At 43.1% G+C, this 14531-nt stretch overlaps 1 protein-coding gene across 1 annotated transcript in view; it reads left to right on the top strand.

Annotated features, from left to right (window-relative positions):
• The window catches only part of TLL2 (tolloid like 2), a 295163-nt gene that overhangs the window by 269461 nt on the left and 11171 nt on the right, over positions 1 to 14531 (top strand). The window contains exons 15-19 of the mRNA XM_069753374.1: positions 6738 to 6898; positions 8288 to 8468; positions 8588 to 8713; positions 10322 to 10449; positions 13960 to 14173. Of these exons, the coding sequence (XP_069609475.1) occupies positions 6738 to 6898; positions 8288 to 8468; positions 8588 to 8713; positions 10322 to 10449; positions 13960 to 14173 (810 nt within the window). The remainder of the gene's footprint in view (positions 1 to 6737; positions 6899 to 8287; positions 8469 to 8587; positions 8714 to 10321; positions 10450 to 13959; positions 14174 to 14531) is intronic.

The raw sequence follows: 14531 nt of genomic DNA, 5'->3' as shown, positions 1-14531 counted from the left end.
GAATGCGGGCCGCTTCACAGGAATGAACTTTCAAGGCCCAACACCCTGGCACGACAGGTACATCGGAGGACGTCCCATTATCCCTATCGTGCTGGACGGAATTCCCCTCAACGCTTTGCTGGACACAGGTTCCCAGATTTCATCTATACCGTATATCCTTTATAAGAGGTACTGGGCTGATGCAGATATTGATAAAGGGCCCTCTGATGTTGAACTAGATATATGGGCCAGTAATGGTAAGTTGGTACCGAAACTAGGATTCAGGGAGATGACCATAAAGATTGGTAAAGAAGAATTGAAGAAACAGGGTATAATTGTTGTTGATGTTGACCGGCGTAACTGTGAACCAACTGTATTGATAGGAATGAATGTGTTAGAGAACTGCTTTTCCGAAGTTATTTCTGTCTTACAACAAATTGCTGAAACTGCCCAATCCTGCCAGCAGAGAGTTCTCCGGAGGGAAATAAAAGTATTGATGTTAAGGCAACAGGTAGAAGTTGCAGGTGGAGAAATCGGCAGTGTGAGGGTAAGTGATCCAACATCTATTGTAATCCCACCAAAAACAGAAATGCTGGTATGGTGTAGAGCAGCCATTGGTACTAAGGGACGAGATTATCAAGCCTTAATAGAACCAGTGTACACCGACAGCAGGCCCACTATACTCACAGCACGAGGGGTAGTCGAGGTACACCGGGGACGAGTGCCGGTACGACTTTTGAACTGTGGAGAGGAAGAGGTCACTTTGCCAAGGTATGCTACAGTGGCAAAGCTATATACTGTTGACAACAATGCCATCACAACCATTGAGCCCTTAGAACCAACCTGTCAGGTGGAAGGCAACGGCTCAGATGGAGAATTGGAGGATTGGTGCCAACAGCTACACGTGGGCATAAATTCAACACCTACCCATCAAAAGCAAGGGGTGTACAGGCTAGTGACGGAATATGAACAAGTCTTCAGTAAACACCCATTGGACTTCGGACGGATAGAAGGGGTAGAACACACAATCCCCACCGGCGACCATCCCCCAATAAAAGAAAGATATAGACCCATACCGCCCGCTCACTATCAATGTGCAAAAGATATGCTGAGGGAGATGAAACAAGCCGGGGTAATAAGAGACAGCTGTAGCCCCTGGGCGGCCCCTCTAGTGATTGTCAAAAAAAAGGACGGAACCATGAGAATGTGCGTAGACTACCGGCGGATTAATAACATCACCCATAAAGACGCCTACCCCTTGCCTAGGATAGAAGAGTCCTTGACTGCTTTGAAATCTGCTAATTATTTTTCCACCTTAGACTTAACAAGCGGGTATTGGCAAGTCCCTGTGGCTGAGAGAGATAAGGAAAAGACGGCATTCACCACACCAATGGGTCTAATTTGGTATAATTACAATGGGTCTAATATGGGTTTAATCGCATGCCATTCGGACTCTGCAACGCATCCGGTACCTTCCAGCGGCTGATGGAATGCTGCCTCGGACACAAGAACTTCGAGACCGTCCTCCTGTACCTAGATGATGTGATCGTCTACTCAAAGACTTACGAACAACACTTAAAAGACCTGGCAGAAGTGTTCGAAGCCTTATCCATGTATGGTATGAAAATCAAGCCATCCAAATGTCACCTTCTCAAGCCAAAGGTACAGTGCCTGGGACACATCGTGAGTTCGGAGGGAGTAGCACCGGATCCCGAGAAAATAAGCACCATAAGGGATTGGCCAAGACCTACCAACGCAAAAGAAGTGAGGCAATTCCTGGGATTGGTGGGTTACTATCGCAGATTTATAAAAGGATTTACCAAGTTGGCAGCACCCTTGCAAGATGCCTTGGTAGGGCAGACGAAGAAACCTTCAAACCGAAACCCTCCTTTTCAGTGGAACGACGAAAGGGAAGACTCCTTTGAACAACTAAAGAAGGCACTAACCGGAGAAGAGGTTCTGGCATACCCAGATTACCATCAACCTTTCATCCTCTACACCGATGCCAGTAATGTGGGACTAGGAGCGGTGCTGTCACAAAAGCAAGAAGGTCGGGAGAAAATCATCGCCTTTGCAAGTAGAAAGCTCCGGCCAACTGAAAGAAATTCAGAAAATTACAGCTCCTTCAAATTGGAACTACTGGCAGTAGTTTGGGCTGTGACTGAATGTTTCAAACACTATCTGGCCGCTGCAGAATTTATTGTCTATACTGACAACAATCCGTTGACCCATCTGGACACAGCCAAATTAGGTGCGTTAGAACAGCGATGGATAGCCCGGTTATCTAATTACAATTTCATAATCAAGTATGGAGCAGGTCGCAAGAATGGAAATGCCGATGCCCTATCCCGGATGCAACACTTGAGAGATGTAGAAGAAGAAACGGGGGAGCTTGAAGAAATTGAACTACCAGCCTTCCATCATCCCAAGGCAAAACATCATCAGTCAAGTACCTATCAGAAACAACAAGAGGTGAATTTTAATCCGTTAGCACACCATAGATGGGCTGACACCCAAGACAGCAATCCGGCTGTGAAGTTGGTGAAGGAACTGCTGACTGAGCAAAGTGCATATCCCGATGAGGATGCCCCAGAAGAGACGCATCAACTCTGGAAAGAGAGATGCAAAATGTTCCTGTATCAAGGGAAGCTCTGTAGAAGGTACACCAATCCGAAAACACATGAATTGGTTTGGCAGATTATCGTGCCTAAACAAGATGTCAAGATGGTCCTCGAAGCTTACCATAATGGTGCTGGTCACTTCGGTTGGAAAAAGTTAGAAGTACTTCTAAGAGAAAGATTTTATTGGGTCGGGATGAGAAAATCGATCGAACAGTGGTGCAGAAATTGTGGCCCGTGCAACCTCAGAAGAAACGATCAAAAGAACCAAAGAGCACCACTGCAGCCCATAATCACCAAACAACCACTTGAACTTGTAGCCATGGACCACGTGAAGTTGACACCAAGCTGGTCCGGCTATGTCTATGCCTTGACCATCGTGGACTATTATTCACGCTTCTTGGTAGTAGTACCCGTAAAAGATCTGACAGCAAAAACAGCAGCCAAAGCGTTCCAAATGTACTTTTGTAGACCCCATGGATATCCGGAACAGGTTCTCACCGACCAAGGTACAGCCTTTGAATCAGAGATCTTCAGAGAATTCTGTAATATGTATGGTTGCAAAATGATCCGGACGACGGCCTATCATCCACAAACAAACGGCTTATGCGAGAAGATGAACCATATTGTAATAGACCTACTAAAGACTTTACCTGAGACAGAAAGGAATCAATGGCCAGAGAAATTGCCTGACTTGGTGGATCTGTATAATCATGTCCCGGTGAGCTCCACCAACTGCACCCCAGCTTACCTTCTTACCTTATGCGTGCAAGACCCGGCCAATTACCAATCGATCTAGAAATGGGAATTCTGAAACCAGACGCAGAAGTTCAAGACTCCAATTGGGATATCATACGGCAAAAGCAATATCGCCAAGTGCAAGAGAGTGTGGAAAGAAGCCTTCAGCAAACTAGAGAAAGACAAGAGCGAACTTTCAACCAGAATGCCCAAGCGACCCCATTAAGACCGGGTGACCAAGTGCTCAAGAGAAATCGTCGAACCAATAAACTAGACAATCAGTGGGAAGCCGTACCCTACACAGTTTAACCAACAAGAATGGATAATCCTAAAATGTGTCTCATTAGCAAAAACGGAGGCTTAACATCTGTACTAGTGTCAAGAGACAATCTTAAATTATGTCCGGAAGCATTGAAAGAGCCAGAAGTTGTCCAGCCAGAACCAGAAGTTATTCAACCCATGCAGGTCCAACCAGTAAAGGAAAAAGAAGAGGAAATGTATCACACCTGTATAGGAGACTTTCCCAAAACCCTACTAACATACCATGGTGCAGTAGTGGTTCCCATGGTGGCCTTTTACCCAACACCGAACCCAATACCAGAAGTCCCAAGACAGGAAGAGGCTGACCCCATACTACGGGAGGTTCCAGGCCAGGAAGAACAGATTCCTGATCAGAGTAATCCCATTCACGGTGGACTTGCCAACTCCATAGTCGTGGAATTATCTTTAGCAGAGCGGGCAGATACTACATCCGCAGTAGACAGTAGTACACCACATGAAGAGACACCGCTATTACGTAGATCACAGCGTAGTACCCAGGGTCAATTACCGGCCAGGTATGCGGATTACCAACTATAAAACTATAGTCATTGTTATCATTCTGCAACGTTTAAGCCCAGTACCTACAGAGACTTGTCTGTATGAACTTATTGCATATTCTTGAACTTTTTATCAGCCCGGAGGCACTAAATCAAAGCTCCGGAAAGACTGCTTTTTGAACTTTGCTTTTTGCTCTTTTTGAACTTTCTTTAGACTTTATATATTTAAATTCCTGGACACAAAGTGCAGTGCCTTTCCTAGTACCTTCAAGGATAGGACTGTATTAATGGACGCTATTTGAAGTGACTTTTTACAGAACTCTATTTTTGTTTCCTTGAGTGGTTTTTGTAACTTTTCATTTTTAAGACTCTGTACATATTAATTGTTATTTCAAAATGTTATCGTCCCACAGTCCCCGGAGTACTGTTCTTAACTAAGGGGGAATGTGGCACCCCTAGGGGTATTTGCCACAAAAATAGTTACTGACAGTAAATACAAATACTAAAATAGCAAGACTGCACTACCACCTCCGGCCAGAAGGGGGAGCTCCAGAGACTCCCCTTGATCCATTCTGGTCTGAGAGAAGAAATGGCAGTTGGGCTAAGGAGCTGAAAGTGAGAGGTCATACAGCTGAATTTCTAACAGTCCTGTGACTGTTTCCAGGCCTAAATCACCGGCCTGAGGAGAAGAGGGACAGAGAAAAAGGACATTGTGAGAACCGGGTAGCATTAATCACTACCCAGAACAGGCGCAAAGACGGATACTGGATCCGTGGCTGTATTCATTATATATAATACAGCAACAGGAAAAACGTGAGGTGATATCAGCTTCACTAGGGCCGGACGCAGCAACAGACACAGAGTTCAGCGGTACTCCCGGAGGGGGTAAGCTGATAAAAGGACTCGGGTCGCCCGTCGAACCAGGACCCGGAGGGGACAGATTGGGCCGGCAGCCAGTTCACATACAGCAGCAGGGCCACACAGAAATTGCGTACAATAAGAGGCGAAGACCCCGGCAGGGTCAAAGTAACTCAGAGTTCCCATACAGACTCCGGTGACAGGACTGGTTGTAAATCCCTTTATGTTGAAGTAAACTGGTTAAACTTTTCAGTGCCTCAGTCTTTCATTTGGACAATAGCCATCTATCCAGGATCGGGATCATCACCGCTGGGAGAACCTGCTGCTGATCAAGTAAGTGCCTGTTCCCTCACGATACCCCTTACACTGTGCATTGCCTGAGACCACAGCACCGGGTCAAGCCACCCGTGTCATCCCCCTCAAGAGACAGACCCCATTGGTCCGGTGCTGGGTACCCCGGTCTCCTGGGCGTCACAGCAGCCTTCTTGCGGACCAAGCCCAGGTGACTTAAAAGTCTAGATATATGTACAGAGAAGAGAGGAATCAAGATACAGGAATAAAAGAAACCCAGCACCAGATTCAGGAGAACACTCAGTAAATAAAAAATACATACTTAGGCTTGGTTCACATTGCGTTAGTGCAATCCATTTACCGCATACGCTAACGGAATGTGCTAACGCAATGCCCAAAAAGGGATTGTGTTAAGCGATCCCGCTAGCGCAGATGCCCGATCTTCGCTAGCGAAGAACAGACCCTGAACGCTGCAAGCAGCATTCGAGGTCCATCCGAAAATAACGGGACATCGCTGAGGCATGCCAAAAATAGCATACGTTAGCGATGCGTTGTTACATTGCAATTAATGGGTGCGCTAACGGATCCGTTACATAGCGTTAATTCCGTTAGGGGACACCCACTAACGCAATGTGAACCCAGCCTTATTGCAGGTGGCAAGTCACCATAAAGGGACTCTGTCACACTTTTGAACGTTTTTAGCTAATATGGGCATGCAGGTTGTATACAGGTGAAATTAGTCATACCTGGATGTCGCCTTGTTTAGTAAAAATCATCTTTTATACCTTCGATCTTCAAGGCTATGAGTAGTAGGCTGCCAAGAAGATAAGACTGCCTCCAGTCTTCATTATACAAGCTTTTTTCTCCCATTCTCTTCAGACGTCCCTTTGACGGCATGTGCGCTGCCGGAAATCCCGCACCTGCGCATTCTGCCTGCCGTGGCTCTCTGCACTGTGGGGAATTCACCTTCATTGTGTGCCGGAGATCGCTAGGACTGGAAGTTACAATGACTCTCCAACAGTAGAGGGGAACAGTGCAGAGGAGCAACAGCAGGCAGAATGGGCATGCGTGGGATTCCTGGCAACGCACATGACATCATAGGGATGTCTGATGAGAAGGGGAGGAGAAAGCTTGTATAATGAAGACAGGAAGCGCTATTATCTTCCAGGCAGCCTACAACTCATAGCCTGGAAAATCGAAGGTATAAAAGATGATTTTTACCTAACAAGGCCGCATCCAGGAGGCATACAGGTACAACTAATTTCACCTGTATACAACCTGTATGCCCATATTCAGAACTCAAAAAGCTCAAAAGGGTGACAAGTTCCCTTTAAAGAGATTGCACATAACCAAGAAATGTTACTTTTTATAAATTGCCCATTTCCTATAATCCATTTCATTGTCCAAAGATTTATACATTTTTTTTCTTTCTTAGTTGCATGTGGTGGTGTTATCACAAAGCTGGATGGTACGATAACTAGTCCTGGTTGGCCTAATGAATATCCTACTAATAAAAACTGTGTGTGGCAAGTGGTGGCTCCAGCACAGTACAGAATATCTCTGCAGTTTGAATTTTTTGAACTTGAAGGAAATGATGTAAGTTCAGCCAAGACCAGATGTAACTACTGTCAGTCAGTGTTGCCTATAAAGTGCATGGCCGCTTGGTCCCGTAGCTTATGAAATCCCCTCCTCACAGCAGTGATGGCAGTGCAATGAAGAAAATACGTCCTTTTCTAAGTGTGTCACTTTATGTAAAACTGCTTTGGACTCCAAAGCCATTACTGTAGGTGCTGCTGCAGCAGAGGAGAGATGTTTCACCAGCTCTGCCTTTCTATAATTCCATTGCATGCTAGGGATCAAAGTAAAAGGAGTTAGCATATATGTTTATTATACTTACTGGATTGCAGGCAGAGCAGTAGTTTTTAAGTGTTATTTTTTTTGTCTTATATACCTAAAAAAGATTGTTCATAGTTAGTTCATGTTGGTGTGTGCAAAGTTTTTCATGATGTGTCTAATATGTGGGTGATGTCCACGCTGCTGTATATGAGTATGTGCACTACGTGTCTAATATGTGAGTGACGTCCATGCTGCTGTATATGAGTATGTGTCTAATATGTGAGTGACATCCATGCCTCTATATACAGATATGTGCTTTGTTTGTCTAGTTTGTGAGTGACGTGCAAGCTAAAGACACTTCAGGTAGTTCATGTTCCTAGTGGAAATAAATACATGTAAATAAAGAAAACACAATTTTTCCCTAATGAAAATAAGTCAGTATGTTGAAAATGAAAATATAAGCGCAACGTTCAATACACATAATGGAATGACCCATAATGAACCGGTGTAATCATGTTGTTTGTTATGGTGTACAGTGGACATACTGTTATGATACAACGTATTCCAGGAGTTTGTATGTTCTCCCAGTGTTTGCGTGGGTTTCCTCCAGGTTCTCTGCTTTTCTCCCACACTCCAAAGACATACTGATAGGGAATATATATTGTGAGCCCCAATGGGGACAGTGATAATATGTGTAAAGTGTTTTGGAAGTAATGAAGCTGTACATAAGTAAGTAAAAAAAAAAAAACCAAATAAAATTAAATTTACTCCTCAAGATTATTGTGAACGAGCTTTCCTAGAACCACTTCAGATCGTGCAATTTTATAAAGTCTGATCACCCATTGATCAAGCAGAATGCTCATCTGTCAGGTGGAAATGATCTACACAAAGTATCATTGTTCTCAGCAGCACATACACAGCACCTGCGCTGCCAAGAATAAGGCACTAATCGATCTATTGCAGCTCGTTCAGCGCACATCTGAAGACTATTAAATGACCGGCAGCCATGTTGCTGATCATTGGCCGTTTAATTCTGCGCTAATGGACCATGACATGTAACACTGACTACTGCACATAGCACCAGCAGGTGACACGTCAGACCCTCGCGTTGGTCATTCTTCTGTGATAATTACTGCTTTGCTTTTACAGGTCTGTAAATACGACTATGTTGAAGTTCGCAGTATACTTAAGACAGATACCAAACTTCATGGAAGATATTGTGGATCCGAGAAACCAGAAGTCGTAACGTCGCAGGGAAATACCATCCGACTGGAATTTAAGTCTGACAACACTGTGTCGAAAAGAGGATTTAAAGTGAACTTCTTCTCTGGTAATAAGACTGTTTTCTTCTATGTCATGTACTTCATCGCTGACTGTGGTTTAGAAACACATTCCCAATGGGAAGCTTGTAAAATTGCTAATATAAGCCCCCACTGCTTCCCATTACAGATAAGGACGAGTGCTCGAAGGAGAACGGAGGCTGTCAGCATGAATGCGTCAATACTTTAGGCAGCTATGTGTGCCAGTGCAAAAATGGCTACATGCTCCATGAAAACGGACACGACTGTAAAGAAGGTGAGACTGGCCCACTTACTTATACAGTTATGACTTTTATCATTAGATTCCATTTAAAAAGTCTCATAATTGGAATTTATTGACACGACGCGCTTCAGATTTCAGCAGTGTCTGCACAGCATGCAGTGTTGACCCTGGAAGTTGGTAGAGTCTGTGTTTTACACTTTTTTTTTTAAATAGAGGTCCCCAAATGATAAAAAATGCGTAACATAACAAAATCAAACAGTGCTCTATCCCCAGGTCCAGTGCCCATGTATCACCTGTAAGATGTGCCGAGCTCAATGATTAGCTGCAGTGGTGACGTGAACCGTCGATGTTGACAATAGAGCTGCAGCCAAGACAATGATCTGGTGTTGGACCGAGGGAGGGTGATTGCTATCCTTTAAGATACCAAGTGTAGAAAACCCCTTTAATCACCCGCATTGTTGTTTTCAATTACTTTTGGCATACACGAAGCATAATGGAGTCTTACAAGAAAACATTATGGGGAGAATCGATTTAAAGATCTCCAATGGAGGAGTATAGAGCCTGTGTAATAAAACTTAATTATTACAAACTATTAAAACCTATTGTAGGAGAATGACCCCCAACACATTTCGCACAGTCCTTAGTTGTGGCCAGTTAAACAGTGAGGTCATGCTGAGTCCGTGCACCAGCCACATGCGGGTAAACCAAGCTACTTTGGTGAGCCAGTGTACAGTTAGAATAGCGACAGGTTTGGCTGACGGTCTAATGTGCATGGGGCTGTTGGCCGACTGATTGTCGGGGAAGATGTCGATCAGGGATGTCTGAATTTGGTTTGCTGAATACATTGTTCTCCCGGAGATAAGCTGCTGGCCGAGATGTCTATTGGCGACTTTCTCATAGAGAACGCAGTAGATCTCAACTTAACACTCCTGTGTATGGGAGAGATGGTTGAGACGTCTGTCGGCCGAATGATTGGTCAAAGCATGCCAGTCATTTAATATGTATGCTGGCTTTGTTTCCAGTTTTTACTGAAAATTGCATAAATTACCTGCACCACAAATGCATTGTTTCTATAAGACAGTGCTGTGTCCTAACCTGTATACTGGTTTACCAGGCGTCTACAGAATTTAAGCTTCAGTTATAGTCATGATAGAATCTTACATATGATAACATTTGTCTTAGTTGGCCATATCCACCAGCCGATATTCTTGGCTTCCTCATCTGTTGTAATTGTCCTAACACAAAGCCTTGCTATTCCTTGTAATGGAATTGTCTTCCAGATATCTGTTTACACTGTGCAATCATTGAATCTGGCAGACAGACAGAGGTGCCCCTAATGTCCTGCAAAAGGGCCCCACTATCTAGCAAAAGTTGGCCCAAATTTCCAGGTTGTGGGACCTCTATTCTCACAGTGAAAGAGTGAGATCTCGAGAGCGCTTTCTCTTTGCACTGAGTACTCCCATTCTATTGTTTTGACAGGAGGAATAATACTTCTGTTTCTCTTGTAATTTTGCATCATAGGGCATTTGGAGAAGGGTTGTCGTCATGGACCAGCTCGTTTTAATGTGTTTTTTTTATTTTTCAAAATAATATTACATTTTTATTTTTACACTTTGTAACTCTTCAACAATTTACATCTAGCTGGCTGTGAAAACAAATTTGTAAGTGCAGAAGGAACAGTTTCAAGCCCCAACTACCCTGATAAGTACCCAAGTCGTAAAGAATGCACCTGGGAGATCTCTACTACGGATGGTCACAGAGTTAAACTTGTAAGTACAAGTCCCGAGCAGCATTTATTGACATCATTTTATTTATCTTTTATATTTCGAAAATGTGTTTAAAGTTGACCCTTCTGAAGCCGATGTTTGCCGCTATTGGGTCCATAAGAAGAGATCATAAAGAGTATGGCTGAATGTTCTGCTCTTTAGACTACAGATCATTGAAATAAGTGAAGTAAATTGCAATCTTTGATCATATGATATTATTGCAAGGAGCCCATTTTAAGTAGTCATTCAGTAGTGGATAATGCTTGTTTAATCAACTCAGGACCTTGTATAAAAATTAAAACTGTGTATACTGATCTCCTACTTTGGTGCTCTTACATTGATGTTCCCGGCAGGTTACTTGCTGTGTAAGTGCAGGCTGCTTCCTTTATTATTTGGTCAGACCTGATGTCTAATCTGACGCAATATTGATGTACTGCATCTGCAGCCTGCACGTGACACACCAATATCACGTCATTCCCCAGGAACAGTGGCGCCAGTGTTGGATCAGTACCATTTCGGTAGGTTGAGTATCTACTGTTTTTGTTTTAATTGAGGCCTTAAATTAATTAAACTGAAAACCCCGTTAGCTTGTATGGCTTTTATTAAATTTCTCTTTTAGCCCATTGTTACATAGTGAAAACCTAAATAAGCCAAAAACCAGAAGGTGTAAACTTAACAATTTTTTGTTTTCTTCTGGCTTTAATTTGCCTTTTATTAAGCAGTGTCCGTCTAGAAGTAGTTGAGCTGAGAATTGGGCACCAAATTGTATTTTTTATATTTTTTTAACCTGTTTAAATTCTGTAGGAATATGCAATAGGCACTTTAGATTTGTCTTTTTAGAAGAATGAGTGACATAATGGACTGCAGCAATAAGCGGCAATATGTGAGGGACCGCACTATACTGTATTCGTGCCTTCAATTTGCCTTCTGAATGGTATGCTTTCTGACCCATCTTATAATGTATATACGGTTCAGGGTGATGGACGCGAGCAAGCAACTTATAATGCATGCTGTCCTGGGATCTCGGTATCCATGCCCTCTACTTATCCACTTCTGTACGTTAGTGTTCAAAGAGCCTCTGCACAAAGAAATATGTCTACAGTGTCACCTTCAATGGAGCAATACGTCAATATGGGCACTTTAAGGAGCCTTGTCATATGACTTAGGATACAAAACCAAAGCCGTACCTCTGATTGTATACAGTGGGTATGGAAAGTATTCACACCCCTTTAAATTTTTCACTCTTTATTTCATTGCAGCCATTTGGTAAATTCAAAAAAGTTCATTTTTTTCTCATTAATGTACACTCTGCACCCCATTTTGACTGAAAAAAAACCCAGAAATGTAGAAATTTTTGCAAATTTATTAAAAAAGAAAAACTGAAATATCACATGATCATAAGTATTGAGACTCTTTGCTCAGTATTGAGTAGATGCCCCCTTTTGAGCTAGTACAGCCATGAGTCTTCTTGGGAATGATGGAACAAGTTTTTCACACCTGGATTTGGGGATCCTCTGCCATTCTTCCTTGCAGATCCTGTCCAGTCCCGTCTGGTTGGATGGTGAACGTTGGTGGACAGCCATTTTCAGGTCTCTCCAGAGATGCTCAATTGGGTTTAGGTCAGGGCTCTGGCTGGGCCAGTCAAGAATGGTCACAGAGTTTGTTTTTTTAGCTGTGTGCTTAAGGTCATTGTCTTGTTGGAAGGTGAACCTTCGGCCAAGTCTGAGGTTCAGAGCACTGTGGAAGAGGTTTTCATCCAGGATATATCTGTACTTGGCAGCATTCATGTTTCCTTCAATGGCAACCAGTCGTTCTGTCCCTGCAGCTGAAAAACACCCCCCTAGCATGATGCTGCCACCACCATGGTTCACTGTTGGGATTGTATTGGGCAGGTGATGTGCAGTGTATGCTTTCCTCCACACATACCGCTTACAATTATCACCAAAAAGGTCTATATTCGTCTCATCAGATCAGATAATCTTATTTCTCATAGTCTGGGAGTCCTTCATGTGTTTTTTAGCAAACTCCTATGCGGGCTTTCATATGTCTTGCACTGAGGAGAGGCTTCCGTCGGGCCACTCTGCCATAAAGGCCCAACTGGTGAAGGGCTGCAGTGATAGTTGACTTTGTGGAACTTTTTCCCATCTCCCTACTGCATCTCTGGAGCTCAGCCACAGTGATCTTGGGGTTCTTCTTTACCTCTCTCACCAAGGCTCCTTTCCCACGATTGCTCAGTTTGGCTGAATGGACAAGTCTAGGAAAACTTCTGGTGGTCCCCAACTTCTTTCATTTAGGGATTATGGAGGCCACTGTGCTCTTAGGAGCCTCGAGTACTGCAGAAATTCTGTTGTAACCTTGGCCAGATCTGTGCCTTGCCACAATTGTCTGTGAGCTCCTTGGCCAGTTCCTTTGACCTCATGATTCTCATTTGGTCTGACATGCACTGCGATCTGTGAGGTCTTATATAGACAGGTGTCTGCCTTTCCAAATCAAGTCCTATCAGTTTCATTTAACACAGCTGGACTCCAGTGAAGGAGTAGAACCATCTCAAGGAGGATCACAAGGAAATGGACAGCATGTGACTTAAATATGAGTGTCTGAGCAAAGGGTCTGAATACTTATGACCATGTGATATTTCAGGTTTTTTTTTATTAAATTTGCAGAAATTTCTACATTTCTGTTTTTTTTTCAGTCAAGATGGGGTGCAGACTGTACATTAATGTGAAAAAAAATGAACTTTTTTGAATTTACCAAATGGCTGCATTGATACAAAGAGTGAAAAATTTAAAGGGGTCTGAATACTTTCCGTACCCACTGTACATCTGTTTCAGGATTCTTGCTCCTCATCAGTGAAAGGTAGGATACTGGTTGGCTGAGTGAGAGGCCTACAGTGGAGGTTATAAGTAGCAAAGTTTCTTCTTTAGATGACCCAATGCATATGGTGACTTATATGCAAATAGCCTTTTCCCAGACAAAGAGAATAGGGTGCCACCTATTGGGAGTACTAAGCCTTGCCATATGACCCCAAAAGGAGATTCTGGTTTGTCTTTATATCCAAAGTTATTTGACAAGGCTTTTTAAAGGGTAGATATTTACTTTCAGGATTGCCGCATCCAGGAGGCGTCACTAAAGACCATATTCTCTTCCTCTGTGAAGAGGCTATTTGCATATTTTATTTCCCAGGGAGCAGTGCATGCCCTAGTCTTCCTATACAAGCTTGGCGGTCTCCTTAAGGATAAATTTTGCGACACTGTTCATAGAGAGAGATTGGTATATCAAGAAAGGATTGGCTAAAGAGTCTTTCAGGGAAGAATGAAATCAAAATTGATTACTCGGCTCTTGACAAGACAAGGGACCAACAGACTGTTCTTGTTCTTGTAAATCCCACAGTATGAACCTTCATTCTTAATACCCTGGATGGTACATATCTGTTTCTCTGTATAATAAGGACTGACATGACTTTAGTTCCAATTGTCACGTAGTTTTACTTCCAAATAATTTTTACATTTCTAGGTGTTTAATGACTTTGAAATTGAATTGCACCAGGAGTGTGCCTATGATCACCTTGAGCTGTATGATGGGCCAAACAGCAAGTCCGCAATTCTAGGCCGCTTTTGTGGCAGCAGTAAACCTGAACCTATTATTGCATCCACAAATCATATGTTTCTGCGCTTTTATTCTGATGCTTCAGTGCAGAGGAAAGGGTTTCAAGCCAAGTACAGCACAGGTATGTGGTTACATATAATGAATGTGTGTTATATTGAACTGTAAAGAATGGCGTAACCATTGGGTCACAGGCATCAGGGCTGTAGTACTATATACAAGCACCATTTTTACCATTGTAATGTGACACATAAAATGATGGAACAATCCATCTATCTATAGAAAAGGAATTCTATTCTGCAAACATTGCCTTTCTGGGAGATTATTCCTGTAATATGGTACCATAAGAAAGCACCATATGGCTTCACGAGTGCCTAGAGCTACGTAGTGCAAAGCCGCAGGACTTGTGTCGCTGTCTAGTCTTTGCTGTATACGTTTGCCTTACATTAAAAGTAGGGATTGTCCAAAAATAACAATTAATA

This window comes from Ranitomeya imitator, chromosome 2 (assembly GCF_032444005.1).
Source record: "Ranitomeya imitator isolate aRanImi1 chromosome 2, aRanImi1.pri, whole genome shotgun sequence".
NCBI lineage: Eukaryota > Metazoa > Chordata > Amphibia > Anura > Dendrobatidae > Ranitomeya > Ranitomeya imitator.
The sequence above is the reverse complement of the archived record's forward strand: the minus strand, read 5'-3'. Positions and strand labels throughout refer to the sequence as shown.